The following is a 16,954-nucleotide window of genomic DNA, read 5'->3' as shown; positions in this document are numbered from 1 at the left end:
AATAAATATATTTATGATAATTGGTTATATTGAATATATCATATCCTACAACTGCATTATGGACTGCTTTATTATGACTTTCTGAATTTCAACTCAGTTGATTGAGATTATTGATCTGGGATATCAACACTGAGTGAAAATGCACTGTTTAAAGCTAATATAACTAAACATATATCGAAAACAAACTGAATATCATGTGTGAATTGTTTTAATACTTGATGATTCGGTAGCTTTTAATTTTTTTATACTGTGTAAAATTTGGTTTGTCGATGTTTTGTTGTTGTTTTTTGTTTGTTTTTTTTTACTTTTTTTTTGTATTTCGAGTTTTACATTTCTACTTTGTGTTCATTTTTTAATACGATGTGTTTGTTATATACTGGTGTTTAGTATGAGGTGCCTTTTTTTTTCACTGTGCTGTATCATTTAGGCCAGCTGCCAAAATTTACATTTAAAATGCATACAACTATCATTTACATTCCTCAGCATCTGCTGCTGGGTTAACCGAGCTGTTAGCGTCATTAAGAGGACGGGCAGTTTCAGTTTCGTAAGAAAACAAAATGAAGACGTAAAAAAAAAAAAAAGACAAAACTTGTTTTATTCATTCTATTTACAAAATATTACATCATGTCATGCAAATAAAAAAACAAAAACAGTGTGTGACAGAAACAAAGACACCATACGTTGCCAGAACGTGTATATTAGGCAATAATGGTTAAAGTGCACAGGTAGACACTGGATCTGCTGCTTCAGATTAAATTAATTTGACAATATATGAGTCGAGTAGACGTTTCAACAGCAGGCAGCTCATGCAGCAAGTTAAAGTAGACGCGGCGTGGCATAAAGGCTTCTTTGGTGAGAGTTGCATCAGTTGGGGCGTTACAGTCTCTGCAAGAAATTGGGTGGCACATTTTCCTACAAGAGCCTCTCACAACCTCTTTGCAGCAGCCTTGCCAACATCTGTGCAAAACCTTCAAATCAAAGAGGATTTTACTGCGTGTCTACTGTATGTGCAACAAAATAGAATCCCCTCTCCTCCTCCTCACCTGCTCCTCTCTGCTGGGCATGATCACACAAGGTCGAATTTTTAGATGTGCTTTAAGAAAAACTGAAATCAGCGACAAGGTTTCAGATATTCAGTGTGCATAACAAGGCATCAAAACATTCTGCCGTCCCAGAGACATGTGAATCATTCCCTTGTCTCACCTGATTATGCAGTAATATGCATGGCTAAATGAATAACTGAATCAAAGCACTTTGTAAACAGTGTTTAAAAAAGCTGCTACATAAAGGTTATTAATATTATTTTGCAAAGATTATTAGTTGCTCTAATGCTTAAAAGTCAATGTGTGCTTAAGACAAGTATTCGTGTTTCATTACGCCATCTTGACTTGAGGTACATACGTCAAAACTCAGAACTTACAGTTGGCTTCAGTGAGGCAAGCTTTCAATAAAACATCGAAGCAGATTAATTATTATTAGATTAATATCTGCCTTTTGAAAGCCTCACTGATATATATCCAAAAGTCTTAATGTACAGAACAAAAAGCCAGAAAAAAAAAGCATAAGAAAATGTGATAACTAGTTCAAATTGATTAATGTCATTAAATTGCACTTTTTTTCTCTCTCTCTCCTTTTTTAAAATTTTTTTTTACAGCAGTAAGGCAGACGAGTCATTTAAATCTTATCTACTGTGCGCAAGTAGATTACTTTTAGACATGCATTTAAACATCAACACAGAAAAATGATAAGACAGCCAGGTTATGGAAATTAGGATGCGTGTATTAAAACAGCAGGGGGCTAGAAAGCACCGGGAACGTATCTGTTTGATTCGAGAAGAGCCATAAAGTCCTGTTTCCTTCTGATCTGGTCCATCAACTTGATGCTCATAACAAGTAAAATAACCTGGAATAGAAAAGAAAAGAAAAGTTAGCACAAGGAAAATATTTCAAGATGCTTTTCACCAACATATAACTATATATATATATATATATATATATATATATATATATAAACCACATACCCAAAACACTCCGCTTCCAAACTGTATACCCATCGACAACGAGAATGCAAGCTTCAGCTCGGAAACGTAAATTGGAAGGCAAGGCTGTGAACGAAAAAGTGAAAGTACAGGTGGGTAGGGGAGCATAGTTAGTTTTGTCTTCATCTGTGCCAGATAACAAGATTATATCATAATTATATCATTATACTTTAAGTATACTGTGCAGGAAGGACACCTCCAGCAAAGTGGTGATGATTCACTGTGCAGGGGTTAAAAAACTTTGCCTGAATTTAAAAATCAGAAAGAAAGTCTACAAGAAATCAATATTTTTTTGTTTTTAAGAATTTTCTTTTTACCTCTTGATAAACATAGTGGTTCTTTGGAGCCCCGAGTGTGGCGCTGCCTCGTAGTCGAATCTGTCGAAGAGCACAAAATCTCACAGCACAATGCAACAAATTGAAGACAATTTCACCAGTTTTTGTTTTAGCTGTGCCCGGCGTTGATTGTTCCTTTCAGATTTTCTTGCTATTGCTTGCTGATCAGCACAACACACTCATGCTGATGAAGCTACACTGAAACCCAGAACTAAAAAAAACAAAAAACATAAAATGATTTAAGTTTAGAAATTCCCCAAAAACTAGGTTCGCTAAAAGATTATCTAGAAGAACCCAGAATGAGGTTAAAGTGTATGCGAACCCCTACCAAGTACCCAAAGCCTGATTTTTCTTTAGTAACTAACAAGTACTGTAACTCCTTATTTAAACACCGGGTGGCATGGTGGTGCAGTGGGTAGCGTTATTGCTTCACAGCAATCAGGCTTCTGCTTTGAGCCTCATCCTCCAAACACTAATGGTACTTCATCCCACGGTCCAAAGACATGCATACGACATGTAGGTTTATTGTGCATTAAACTGTGCATATATGCGAGTTAGATAAAGTGCTTTAACTGTATAGGATGACGTGGCGTATGAATGTATAGATAAAAATGTCACATTAATACAAAATGATTAATTATATTTATTAAAAAAGATGGAAATGCCACAGTTAGAATCAGAGTTATAGTCCTTGCCATTTTTTTTACCAAGTACAAAAATAAAATATGCACAGCTTAATTGTTAGAAATTGTGTTGTCATTTAGGGCCAGATTAGGTAACTGCGCCAGTGAAAAACCCTTTTTTGGCATCAAAAAGCTACTGTGAGGTTTGCCAAAAAAACACTTTTGTGACATAAAGCCACAGGGCACATTAACATGATGATGCATTTGCAAAAACAATGCCCCTATGAGAATGGAAAGTCTGATGGGTGAACTATTAATGCACTCATTTGTCCACAAAGACGCAGTTACTTCGTATACAAATTAGGGCTGCCACAAACGATTATTTTGATAGTCGACTAGTCACCGATTATTTTTGCGATTAGTCAACTAATCAGATCATCATCCATTGGACGTACAGCGTACAGCTTATTGCACCAGCAGCATCTGGTCTTATATAACTATCATTAGCTTACAGCTTGAAGTGTTTGTGCTAACTAAAAATAAAGACAAGATGGTAGTTTATTAATTTTTAATTAAATTTGCAGATTGTTTCGGTGAAGTTTAATAAACTCCTTGCTTTCTAAAATATAACAGGACACCGGAGTATATTCCCCAGCGTCTCACACTTCTGATAATCAGCTGTCTGCTTGACAGTTTTAGCTGTGCAAAAAACTATAACTTTAATCTCAGCCAAACAGATTTACTCAGGAACAAATAAAATACTAAAGAAAGCCAAACAATAACATTTTTAAGTTATCTAAGTGACTTATATATATGTTTAACCTGACTAGCGAAAGACGGCGGTGGGTTTGAAAACGATTTGCCGGGAGTCCGGTGTTCTCACGGCTCTAGTTAGCCTTGCCCCCGCCTAGCTAACGAGCTAGTGGGTAACAGACGTCTCCGAAAACGTCGGAGCGCTTTTGAAAATATGTGGTGTCTTGATAAACTGAGCAGATATTTGAGGTTTACACAGCTACATTCTCGCCTGAAAATATGTTAAACGTTTATTTTGTGACCCAGAAAGAATAATAAGAGTAAAGTTAAAACTAACTAGCTGCCGCCATTGTTGACAGCTGCGCTATGAATTCTGGGACACAGCTTCTTCTTCTTCGGGGTTTAACGGCAGCTGGCATCCTTGTACATGCAGTGCTGCCATCTTCTGTTTCAGTCCGTTATTACACTCTTAAATCCTACTACTCATTCCTGCGTCCTTTGTGATCTTACAAAGCTTCAAACGATGCGTCGACTATTAAATTAGTCGTCGACGATTTTAATAGTCGACATAATCGTGACTAGTCGACTAATCGTGGCAGCCCTAATACAAATACAAGTGCAGATTCGTGGCTCCAAAACATGCGCAGCTGATGAGGAAGTGAGGACGAGCAATTTATATCCTAACATAAATGACAGTGTAAGCTCAAGCTTTACACGTGTCTCTAGATGAGAATAGACTGAAGAAAAATGGGTTGTTTTTTTTTTTATAACTGTGAACTTATCTTTCCTCCAAAGGACAGAGTGTAGGATTATTATTCAGTGTGTTATTGCAAACCTTTCCACCACATAAACCTGAAATCTATGACAGCTGCCCTGTGTGATGCACAGAACACCAAACATTATTTAACCATCAGATCATGAGTCGTCCCTGCATTAATTAACATTTGTTCCACATGCACAAATATGCACATTCTTCTTGTTTTTTTCTGGAGTCTGTGTGAGGCTGCACGCACTAATAGTGTAAGTCTGACACACTAGCACAGTTAAGTTAATCGCTGTATGTTGGCAGACATTTCAATATGGCTCCAATGTAGAGACTTTTTTTAAAAGAGAGAAAATACCCAAAAGCCACTCTGTGTGCGCACTGCTGAGAAAAGACATCCAGAGACTTTTTAAATATAAAATACTAGCATTAATAATGAGCGGCAAAAAGAAATGGCTATAAACATTCTCTGTGAAAAGTGACAGAACATATAGTACTGCTCTCAAGGCTTTAAGTCGTCCACACATCACCGCTACACGCTCTTTCTGATAACATTTCCCCTTCTCATTCCCAACTATCACAACTCACACGCCCAAAATAACAAATGCTTTTTTCAGCATTAAATTTAATATTGCACTGCATGCTACAAAAGTTAATAAATCGAATTTGCAAGATTCATATTCTCCTTCCAAAACTTTGTGCAGTGATAGGGAAATTCCTACTAATACATATACAGTAAGGCCAACCACCAAAACATCTTTCTCTGCGTTTCAGTCAGAAAACTGACACTGCACCCCTTTGTTAAATCCTGACAACAGCTTTTTAAAGCCTAAAGAGGGTTCTTTAGGCTTCACTGTCGTGCTGTGTTAGTGAATCTGGCCCATGGACACAGTTATTTTTGCAGCTGATCTCATTAAATATGTATTTAGATTCCCTTTCAGAGTGCCGCAGGGGAGCCACAACACGCATGCGGGCAATTGGGATATTTTTTAAAGTGAGCCAACAGATTTGCAGCGTTTCAGAGTCAAATTCATGCTACAAATTACAGAAAGGTTAATGAAATCATAAACATAAATGTCTGACTTTGACAAAAAATGGTTGAAATAAATAACCCAAATGTGTACGTACTTGCATGATGTGCTGAGAGGACTAAATAGCACTTACTTTTTTACTATTAACTATATTCCTTTTACATTTGGGTTTACAGTGTAGAATACATTCAACTTTAGTTTCCATTTAGATTTTTTATTTAGGTATGCCTGAATCTTTTTCAGAAATATCTCAAATGCAGTATTCCATTAAAACTGTATGAGTTCTACTTTGGTCTGTGGATAAACAACAACTAGTTAACCTCAATCCAAGACAACTTAAGCTATACACAGAGTCAAAGAGGAATAAATAACTACATTCATCGTATTGCTAGTTGGATATTTAAATGAAAAAACTGCTTTACTTGGACTCAAATTACACTGGCACTTGCTATGGGGAAAACCAATTGTGTCTTCAAGTTTCACCAGTGAAACTGCTAATTTAAATATGTCATTGGTTCCTCAGTTTCTAGAGGACAATGTGTGGTTACAGGACCAGAGATGAACATAATGACCACTGTTCTTATAAAAGAAAGACACTCACGCATTTTCCTGGATATTGGCAGTTACAGGATGAAGGGATGGAAGAGCCCCAGTCTTTGTAACCTTCAACGAGACCGCAGCATTCCAGCTGGAGGTGAAACACAAAGGTTCAAAACAGGTCCAGCAGTAATTATTTTTTGTATCATTTAGTAAAAAGTTGCAACAGTTCTTTAAAGTTTCATTAACACAAGGTGTAGCACTGATTTCTGACCTTTAGTTCGGTTTGGATTTGGAAACCTTCACTACAGACTTGTGTTTATTCCAAAGATACGAGTTTCAGGAAGGCTCTTGGCGTCAGAGGGAGAGTATTGTCATTAAAGCAACGGGTCTGAACATCGCTACTGTAATGGGCCTATTCTTTTGTTTAAGCATAATGCATGCAACCCAACATTTCCTTCCTGAGGTAGCCAAATTAAAAAAAACAAAACCAAACAACACTCACGAGTGGTCAGTGGTGACCAGAAAACAAGTAATAGCAGATGTTTCTGGCGTGCATGATTGACAACAAAGCACTTTCACACTAGCAAAGTGTAGCTAGCACAGCTGCACTATGCTAGCTGTATACAAAAAAGGCAAAAGTCAGCAGTTAGCAGAGGCAGGCACACTTTGGATCTTTTTAATACTCAAAAAGAGGTTAGTGTTTTTAACATAAAACATACTTTTATGTCAGAGTATCCTAGCATACTGTAGATTTAAAAGTTGCTAAAAGCTGGCTGAAACAAACAGGGCAAAAATAAGTCATGACCTTTATCATAATGTTACATTATAGTTTCTATTTACAGTTCCATAACTAGCAACACTTATCAGCCAAATTGGAATGAAATACAACAAAAAGTCTACCAGGGTGAACCACGCCTCTTGCTCTATGGTAGCTGGAATAGGCTGCACACCACCCGCTGATATAAGGATAAGTGTAAGAAAATGGATAAATGGCCAATCAAATTTTATTTTAGATTACAGTGGAATATACTGGGTTTGGGAGCTAGCAGGGAGCCTGAACTTCAGTTTCTTCAGTTTGTTTCTAAAGGGAATAAGCAAGTATATAATGGTCTGTGTTACCACAGAGAACCAAGGTTGTATCGCCAAGGTGTTTGAGATGTTTGTACTGGAGAACTTAAACACATAGTATTAAAAACTTGGCCCTAACATGGGGGAAATAGTTATTTGATTCCCTGCTGAAATGATAGGTTTGCTCACTTACAAAGAAATAAACTGTTTAATATACAGTTTCGTTTTATTGGTGACAGACCAGAAAGCCAGAAAAAACACATTGCATAAAAGTTTTTAAGTGATTTGCATGTAAATGAGTGAAATAAGTATTTGATCGCCTCTAACCCAGCCAGAATTCTGGTTCGCACAGACTTGTTGTTTCACAATCGATCAATCGATTGCAGATACTCCTGATCTCAAAGTTATGTGTGTAAATCCCAGCTGTCCACAGAATCCATTTCTTGCATTCCAACCTCTCCACTACCGTGGGAAACACCAAAGAGCTTGCAAAGGATGTCAGAGACAAGATTGTAGACCTGCACAGACTCAACGAACACCTTCCCAAAGTTAGGCACAGAGTTGGTGAACATTATGCTTTGTGGGTGTTTTTCTGCTAAGGGTACAGGATGGCTTCACCGCGCTGAGGGGTCAACAGATGGGGCAGTGTACCGTTGAATGTACGTCTTCCGTTAGACAGACAGAACACAGTAGATGCATCATGGATGGATCTTCCAGCATGACAATGACCCAAAACATGCTAAGACGAATCAAAGGAGTGCATAAAGAAGAAGCTCATTAATGCCTACCCAGTTTCCAAATCTCAGTCCTATAGAAAAAATGTCAAAGGAGCTGAAGGAGCAGAAGCTTCTCTTTACAGTTTCTGTAAAGAGAAGTGGGTCAAACCCCCTCCTTAGATGTGTGCAAACCTGGTGACCAACTACAAGAAACATCTTATTACTGTGCTTGCCAACAACGGCTTCACCACCAAGTCAATGACATGCAAATCAAGTTATCACTTTTATGTAAAATGAAACTATCATCAAAATCAGTTCAATTCGATTTTATTTATATAGTGCCAACAACAACAACAACAGTTGCCTCAAGGTACTAATTAGAAGGCTGTCCATTTGTATGGACAAACTTACAAATTCAGCAGGGGATCAAATAATCATTTCCCCCACTGTATAAGTAACTTCTGCTTACTTCTTGCTGAATATGATACAGCCATGTCTTGTTGGCTTGGCTTGTTGTAGTGAGTGGCATCATGGACAGCAGCTTGGACTCTTCATTGACCACACGTTTCTGAGGAGAAAGAAATCAACATTAAAATCTTCTCTTAGCATATTAAGACCACAGCAAAAGCTTTTTTTTAGCAGCTTTAGGTGACATTTTACTGCAGGGCCTTCACGTAATGTCATACCTCATAAATATCTTGGTAACTTAGTGCTGCTTTAACAATTATTGTTTGACTGGCTGCTGCCATCCCAGCTGCATACTGCACACAAACAAAATCAGTGAAAGTTTTAGTGACAAAGAAATCAAATGAACGAAATCGAAAACAAGAATAATGAATGAGTCGAGCTTTGTTATTTGACATAGATTTGACCCACATGCGCAGCAGCAACACAAACACACTTTTACCAGAATAAAACACCATCTCTTTTCTTTGAAGGCTCCGAACACGCCGAGCACCGAGAGCAGCAGGCAGCCAATCTCTATCACGTACAACATCACTACGGAAACAGTAGACACCATCTGAAGAGGAAAAACCACAATGGTGTTAAAATGATACACCGACTGGACTTGTCAGTTTTGATGAATAAGCCTTGAATCAAACATTTGTGAAAGATTTCACCCGACCTGAATTTCGCTTACACTTAACATTCACTTTTAAGGTTTGTTTGAGGTTAACAGTCATGCTTGCATTCAGAAGATGTGCACTGAGCATGATGATTATTCACTGTCTTCCTCAAGGACACTGATGAGACCCCTAGTATAAATCCCCAGTTGTCTCCACTGAAGCCTGACAAGCATTATTGCCACCTTCAATAAATGCACACATCTGAAACTATTTTTTCCAAACCCCAAAACCATGAGAAGTCGGTCTTACTTTTCCAGTTTGTAAGATATCTCGATGATAAGCCACTGTCATTGTCAGCAAGAAGAAGCACAGCGCCTTTGGAGAGGAAGAACGCAAACATGTGTTAAGTGTGCAAACAGCTTTGAGTTAAGAGGATGTCACAATGAAATAAATATTTGAGGTTAATGATAGGTCTGCTTGTTTTGCAGCTCGGGGAATGTGGAACTGCAAAGATTCTCAGTTTAGGGCTTAAATCATGGGTGTCACTTCTTAAAGGAGCAGCAGCTCCTTTGAGTGCAGATGGAAGGCAGAAGTACTGAACAGCAAGGTAACAGCACAGCAAAACAGAAGGCCTTTACATGTGACTCAGCTGGGAAAACACAGAACACTGTAAACATTACCAATGTGAGAATACTGCATATGTGATTTGAAGGGAAGATGCTGGGGTGAAGATGGACGGAAAAGGATGGGTGTCCTTATATTAAGGCAGAAATTCATCACAATGGCAATTTCACCCCCATTTCTGATGACTTCTTAGTGTATAACCTTAAAAACACATTGGAAGAACCATACAGCAAACACTGCAGTACACTACACGCGATACGCGTGGTATACAGACAAAACAGCATTGTTTGGTTTAGATTAATTGATCTGAGTGGGAACACGACAACAAATGAACTACTTAACCTTATAAAAAGATATCAAACAGGCCCCTGGGCTTTAAATGTATTGATTTAAAATTCCTACCATATGGACTGAATTTGCAAAAATAAACGGCCTTTTCAAGCTCGTTTTATCCGCCACCACGACCACCGCGCTCCGCTGCATTCTGCTGCTGCTCCCCCGGGCTTTAAAACGCCCTTTTACATGGAGAAAACGTTACGGATGTAGACCTGGGACCGTAGCAGTCAGGGCATCTGTCTGCTGTATCCGCACAGGACGTCACTGTGATGTGCTGGATGAGGAGTCTGTGCCGCTTTCAGGTGCATTCGGAAATATTGCAATCCGGGAGTAATGCTTAGCTTAACCGCGGTTAAAGGCAGTGGCTCTTGCCACATGGCCACAGCTAGCATCGAGGAAGCGCTCGTATCCTCTGAACAAAACTCAGTAAGACAGGCTAATTTATTCGAGCCGCCAAATGTTAATCTGTGCATGTCTAACTACAATATGCCAGGTTTGCTGAATCCATACAAGCATACAAATGTATATATTTGTATGCCTATTTTACATTATATATAATGTAAAACAAAAATGCTGTATTTCACCTAAAAAAATGACAAAACGAAAGTACACCCTCTATCACTTCTAAGGTTTTATGTGTTAGGATACAATTCAAAGTTATGTGGTCCTTAAATGGTCATTTTTTGTGGTCTTTAATTATGAAAATACAGTCTGAGATGAACTGTGACACATGGCATTACACCATGTCATTATTTATTGAACAAAAATGAAAGTAAATTGCAGATGCAGTTTTTGAAAGTACACATTTTGAGTACGCCTGTGGGCTTATTTTGCAGCCACAGAACTCCTCTGTGCATCTCAGTGTTCTACAGTCAGATGTGAGGACATCCATCTGATGGCTAAAGCTTGGCTGAAAAGGGGTTATGCGTCATGACCATGAGGTGATAGATCTTTTAGAGCGGTGGCCCCCAGGTTGTGGAACGCTCTCCCTCCATCATTACGTTGCCTTGATTGTATTTATTCTTTTAAAAAGCAGCTTAAGACTCATTTATTTAGATTTTAATTAGATTTGTGCTGTATGTTTGTTTATTAATGTATTTTATGTATTCCTGTTTTATATTACTGCGAAGCACTTTGTGGTTTTTATCCTGTGAAAAGTGCTATATAAATAAATTGATTTGATTTGATTTGATGATTCCAAGCACAGCATCAAATCTACAACAGAATGGCTGAAAAGGGTGCTGCAATGTCCCAGTCGAAGTCAAAACTTCTACCTCAACCTCTCTTAAGGCAAGACCTTAAGAGAGCTGTGCATAAATTAGCGAACTGAAACTTATACAGTAAAAAGAATTGGGACAAAGGCTGACGATGTCACAGTAATAGCTACTAAAGTTGGTGCTTCAAGCTACTGAATAATTGAATTTTCTCCGTTTTTCACACATTTCTTTGATTTTTGTGTAGTTTTTCCTAAAAATGTTTTAGAAACTAGTAAGGCCGAAATTTTTACTATGTTCTAATATGCAAAATTTTAAAAGTGACTTAAAAGAGTGCACTTTCTCTTTCCCATCAGAATAGAATAGAATAGAATAGAATTCAACTTTATTGTCATTGCACATGCACAGGTACAGGGCAACGAAATGCAGTTTGCATCCATCCAGAAGTGCTTTAGTGATATAGATATATTACAATATATATTAGCAATAATATAGATATGTAAGTATATTACAGAAATGGGTCTATTATGTTATAATGTACACAGTATGAGGTATGTTGTGAATATTCTATAACTATAAGTATGTACAGGCTGTAGTGAGTACAAGCTATGTACAGGATATGAACAGGATATAAATATGAAAAACCTATGCACCTAAAATGTAAATAGCTTTGAGTTCAAGTATAATACTTAAAGAAATATGCTTAGTTTCAATAATGTAATATTCTCTGATTTTCAGCAGACATATTGTGTGTGTAGGTGGTCAACAGACTCCATTTCCCAGGATCCAACAATGATGCTGGGCTGGGTTACTTGCGAAAAGCAGGTAGAGCAGGTTTCTATTGTTACGACAGGTGCTCTAAACAGCGAAAAAGAAAACAGGAAGAACTGGTGAGGGAAGAAAATAAAAGGGAGGGAGAGAGTCAGGTGGAGGAAAGTGACACGTGTGTGAAAGAGCAGCAGGTGGATTAGACAACCTGGATTACGGACACACATCTTTAAAAATTCTTATTTTGAGGAAGCTCTCCTTTGCTGCGACAGCCAGAACCTGTGCAAAGGGGCAACAGGCCGTGTGCTGTTTTTTGCTGGGGGCTAAAAAGTGGGTCAACAACTGAGAAGTTGCTGAAAAGAAAAGCAGAACTCAGACGGTTTTGTTTGAAAGAACACAAGAGGGGCAGACTGAACTAAAAACAGAAGACATGCAGACTTATTAGGAAATTTTTTTGAATGACTGGATGGATTGTCTGAAGCTTTTTTAACCTTTGAACTGCTCTCTATCTTGACAAACCTTCCACCAGCCTTAAACTGGTTTTGCAGGCCATATTTACCTAAACCTACTCTGCTGATGGAAATCTAGCCTGCTTACCAACTGTAGATTTTGTTAGAAGAAGAAGGAGCCAGGGCATTTTTTCAGTTGTTCCCTGTTGAAACTTTGAACACACCACAAGTTTGATATCCATATTCCTTCTTGTGACTGAGTCTTGATTCAAATTCAAAGATAACCCAGCGTCTCTTACCCTCAAAGAAAACCCATTCCTAGCGATCTACATTACTGGAGGGATCATTTCCTTCCATTTATTCCCAGGAAAAGACACACATTCCACTGTGACTTCATCATGGAGATGCCAGCACCTGAACATGATGATACTTTTGACTTCCTGTTTAAGTTAATCCTTATTGGAGACTCAAACGTGGGGAAGACCTGCGTGATTCAGAATTTCAAGTCTGGGATTTTCTCAGAGAAACAGCAGAACACCATCGGAGTAGATTTCACTGTACGGACACTGAACATTGAGGGGAAGAAGGTGAAGGTGAGTTCCCCGTAATGTGCGTGTCTGTGCGTGTGTGTGTGAAAGGCAGTTGGTAGCGTTTGTGGGAGAGAGTTTGGGTTTTTCCTTTTCTGAGGCTTGAGTTAGGCTAAAAAAAAAATCCAAGTTAAGTTTCTGGCTTACTAGTTAATGTACTAGTTAATACATCTATTTTAAGTCACTTTAGCCGGTCCATATGCTGTTGATTAGATTAAATATATCATTTAGGACAGGTCTGCTCATGTCATGAGGAGTGAGGAACCTGGATGAATGGAACAATAGTTCTTTTAAATGTGCAGATGTGATGAACTTCTCTCATTTTCTCAGTAAATGATATAACAATGGGGAGTCGTTCGGTTACAGTGCGAGTTACTGTATGCTGAGTTGTAAACGGGTCACGCCAGCCACTCACACGAAGGACCTGTAGTTCAGGTTTCTCTGCTTGACCTTTTGTATGAGTAAAAATAAACTTCTCTGTGCTGTCATTACACACAAAAAAAGGAACTAATTGTTTGGGTGGATCATGATTGCTGTGATATACTTCTGGTCTGAATGCCTACTTGGATAAATACATCTAGCTCCTTATTCATACAGTTAAGTCGTGGCTTGTGTATAATACATGTTCATTCACTATCTGCACTGATCAGTAAACACAGACATGGTAGTGTGGCTTTTTAATGCCTCCTTTTTGTTCCCCTAATTTCTAACTTCATCAATCACAGGGGAAGAAACAGTATGTCGTTCAAGACAAACACACAAATACAGTAACTGCAGTGTTTGGTGGGCAAACAGATGGTTGCATGATATAAATTCATGGCATGCATTCTCTCCTTAACTAATAGATCATCTTTTTAAAGCTAGGGGAAATATTACAACTATCCGTGCGTTAGTATAGCAATGATGTGAACTATTTCTAAAAAAAAAAAAAGCACGCAAAGGGAAGTAGTCCAACTTCAAATGGCGAGTTTTAACTGTGGATGTTTAAAGATTCTGTGTTAACTGGTATCATTTCAGCTGCATTGAATCTTCTGAAAACTTTCTATTTTTCACTTTAGCCTGTCTGTTTTTAAGCATCGGCAAATCACAGTGTAGGATCATCTTAAAGATTCAATCAATTCATGGTAAAATGGTAAATGGCCTGTATTTTTATAGCGCTTTACTAGTCCCTAAGGACCCCAAAGCGCTTTACATATCCAGTCATCCACCCATTCACACACACATTCACACACTGGTGATGTAATTCATAAGTAGTCTTACAACACCATCTAATTTTGCAAGCCTAAGACCTCATAATTCAGACTATTGGTATTAAAAATATCTGGATATCTTGGTGATCAGAAGTTATATCACAGTCGTATGGACCAATAGGAACTTAAAATTAATTTCTTATAAATTATTTTGTTGGGTTCTTCTGTTATTGAAATGATAGACTTTTCGTATGATGTTCATTAAGGCAGAAAAGCAGGTATTTGAAAGCCCCTACAAAGAGTTACTTAGTCACAAAACGAGGCCGTTCACATCGACATAAAAGAGTCATTAGCCTGTTTTAAAGGCATTGCAGATTTATATTGATCAGCATCATATGCATGTAGAAGTCTATGCTCAAAAAAGATCTGAGCATATGTCTATAATCTGCATTAGGTGTAACCATCACATAGCATTAAAACAAATGGGGTGGGGTTGGTGAGTCTCGTTTGTTACTATGACAGTTGTTACCACACTAACAAGGTCTGTCTGGTCCTCGGGGACTGTTATTCAGGGGAAGACTAATGAGTGCTCAACTGTGTGAGCATTTATGTGTGTAGGTGGGTGGTCCAGATAGCACTCGTGTTGCGGGGCACTCCATATCACATTTTGAAAGATTAACATCTGTATCCACTGAGCTGCCTTGCACTAGGTGGAAATTTTCATGTTCCAAAATCCTGATATCTTTATTTGGAGTAAGTACTTCACTGATACAGAGCACTGAGAACAAAAACCTTAATCCAGAAATGATTGTCTCGATATAGTAATAATACTCTTTACTTTACTATGATACCATCCTCCTGTAATTTCTTAAATATGATTTATTGTTGCAGATGCAAGTATGGGACACAGCAGGTCAGGAAAGATTTCGTACGATCACCCAGAGCTACTACCGCAGCGCTCACGGCGCGGTGATTGCCTATGACATCACACGGCGTTCAACTTTTGACTCGGTGAAGCACTGGATAGAAGAGGTGGAGCTATATGGAGCAGCCAATGTGGTTCTCGTCCTCATAGGTGAGTGCTGATAGGACTGATAACGACTGAAAGCATTAAGGAAATGAAGATTTCTTGGTATGCTGTTAGCCCTAAAGAATACTGGGAATTTGATTACAATAGCCTTTAAATGAGAAAAAGCCTCTTCTCCTGGCAGTTTTTACACAGATTACTGTGAAAACGTTCTCCTGTGATGTGGCTAAGGAGTTCGAAAGGCTTGTTCACACAGATGTTCAGTGGTTGAATCATGAATGTCTTTCCCAATTCCCCCCCAAAACTGGTGTGATGCATCAGTCATTGTGTAAATAAGTGAATGCTGCTTGGTGAGTAGGATGCTTTGACTGAAGAAATGCACTTTTGTTTTTAAGTGAAAATGATACCATGCTCAACTAAATAAAGAAATATTGTAGTTAGCATGGCCTGCTTATGCAAAATATACAATTGTATCATTTTCAACTGTTCCTGCGATCTGCAAGCCACTTTGCAACCCAGCCACCTGTTTTTGTTCTTTCTAACTTAATGCCCTATCTTTAGTCAATTAAGCTTGATTTGTGTCTTGGGAGTCTTGCTGCTGCTTACTACATTTTAAAATTAACATGTGTTACTGCTCACAGTACTGTATGGACACGAGTAGAGTTTGACTTTATTATGTAAATTAGGTGCAAGGTAATATTAACAGAACCTGTGTCACTGTGTGTACATCACTTAGCTTCTTTATTCTCTCCATTTAGGTAATAAATGTGACCTGGAGCAGGAACGGGAGGTTCAGTTTCAAGAAGCCTGCAATCTGGCAAAACAAAAAGGCATTTTGGCTGCACTAGAAACATCTGCAAAGGTAATACACGCATATAATAAATAGATGGGACCATTTAATGCTGATGATACTTGTTATATAGAGCTTTTTTTATATTTTTCTAGGATAGTCAGCATGTGGACGAAGCCTTCATGCTGATGGCCAGAGAGCTGCTGTCTCGTAACGGCCTTAACGTGCAGCCTGAAGACTCCGAGAGCAAGGACACGCCTCGAGTTCTGCTGCGAGCCAACTCTCGGCCAATCAATGGCACCATAAGTGCCAACACACACACACCAGAAAAAAAATCGTGTTGCTGATACAAATGCAGACAGGACAAGAAAAGGGACCGACGTTGGATGTTGGCAGCAAGAGAAAGATGGAGCTGAAGAACTGAAGGAGATACATCACTGTGGGAATAAGGGCGAGCACAGGCTCAAGAACATTCAACAATATATGCATCGAGGGGATTCAGGCAATTATCAGAAAATAATTGCCTTAAAAAAACAAGCAAGAAAACAACCAGTGTACTTTTTTTGTGACTTACCTGACCTGAAAAATAGTTGACCAGTCTTTTCATTTAGAGAATAACAGAGTGGTGATGGGAGTAATCAGTGTTGTGGGAAAGTTCCAGTAAACGTTTCTCATTCATGTCAAGCATTACTTGGACTGCTTTTGTCTCCCATTTAATACCATTTTATTTCCACAAGATGTCATGAGGCTACTTAAAATGAATCCAGCAATTCATTTATAAACTGAAGAGCTATTATGGCTGTTTTTACAAGTTACAATCACACCTACTGGGAACAAATGTGCAATCAGTTAAACACAAAAAAGTCCCAATTTTCTTTCTTACTTTCTTTTTTTTTTTGTTGAAGTTTTTTCTTTGTGCCTTTATAGAGCTTTTGAAAAGCCAGTGAAAGACAATTAGATGTTGTTACTAAATGCTTTCAGAGGACTGAGTATTTCACCCAAGTGACCTCTTGTGTTGTCTCTGTAATGAGCTGT

General features: G+C 38.3%; 2 protein-coding genes across 2 annotated transcripts; one reads left to right on the top strand and one right to left on the bottom strand.

Annotated features, from left to right (window-relative positions):
• Window positions 1–628: 628 nt before the first annotated feature.
• Window positions 629–10,559, bottom strand: LOC146650055 (tetraspanin-8-like). The gene is made up of 9 exons (XM_085386844.1): window positions 9,961–10,559; window positions 9,244–9,309; window positions 8,775–8,888; window positions 8,554–8,628; window positions 8,337–8,435; window positions 6,145–6,231; window positions 2,356–2,415; window positions 2,021–2,104; window positions 629–1,902 (listed from the first exon to the last, which is right to left on the bottom strand). Exons 1-9 carry the CDS (start codon window positions 10,039–10,041, stop codon window positions 1,798–1,800), a joined length of 771 nt encoding a protein of 256 aa, XP_085242970.1. The 5' UTR covers window positions 10,042–10,559; the 3' UTR covers window positions 629–1,797.
• A 1,396-nt stretch (window positions 10,560–11,955) lies between these two features.
• Window positions 11,956–16,942, top strand: LOC146650054 (ras-related protein Rab-19-like). Its single transcript, XM_085386497.1, has 4 exons — window positions 11,956–12,918; window positions 14,994–15,177; window positions 15,888–15,991; window positions 16,075–16,942. Exons 1-4 carry the CDS (start codon window positions 12,724–12,726, stop codon window positions 16,264–16,266), a joined length of 675 nt encoding a protein of 224 aa, XP_085242623.1. The 5' UTR covers window positions 11,956–12,723; the 3' UTR covers window positions 16,267–16,942.
• The last annotated feature ends 12 nt before the right edge of the window (window positions 16,943–16,954 follow it).

Source organism: Rhamphochromis longiceps, linkage group LG17, assembly GCF_057381845.1.
Source record: "Rhamphochromis longiceps isolate RC_006_pf linkage group LG17, R_longiceps_female_GT1.1, whole genome shotgun sequence".
Classification (NCBI taxonomy): Eukaryota; Metazoa; Chordata; class Actinopteri; order Cichliformes; family Cichlidae; genus Rhamphochromis; species Rhamphochromis longiceps.
The sequence above is the reverse complement of the archived record's forward strand: the minus strand, read 5'-3'. Positions and strand labels throughout refer to the sequence as shown.

Excerpts from the sequence above, each read along its gene's own strand:
- LOC146650055 (XM_085386844.1), bottom strand. The coding sequence starts at position 10,041 with ATGCAGCGGAGCGCGGTGGTCGTGGTGGCGGATAAAACGAGCTTGAAA. Across the intron at positions 9,310-9,960 it reads TTGCAAATTCAGTCCATATG|GCGCTGTGCTTCTTCTTGCT; the intron begins GTAGGAATTTTA and ends TCCTCTCCAAAG. Across the intron at positions 2,416-6,144 it reads GCCAATATCCAGGAAAATGC|ATTCGACTACGAGGCAGCGC; the intron begins GTGAGTGTCTTT and ends GCTCTTCGACAG.
- LOC146650054 (XM_085386497.1), top strand. The coding sequence starts at position 12,724 with ATGGAGATGCCAGCACCTGAACATGATGATACTTTTGACTTCCTGTTT. Across the intron at positions 12,919-14,993 it reads TTGAGGGGAAGAAGGTGAAG|ATGCAAGTATGGGACACAGC; the intron begins GTGAGTTCCCCG and ends TTATTGTTGCAG. Across the intron at positions 15,178-15,887 it reads TGTGGTTCTCGTCCTCATAG|GTAATAAATGTGACCTGGAG; the intron begins GTGAGTGCTGAT and ends CTCTCCATTTAG.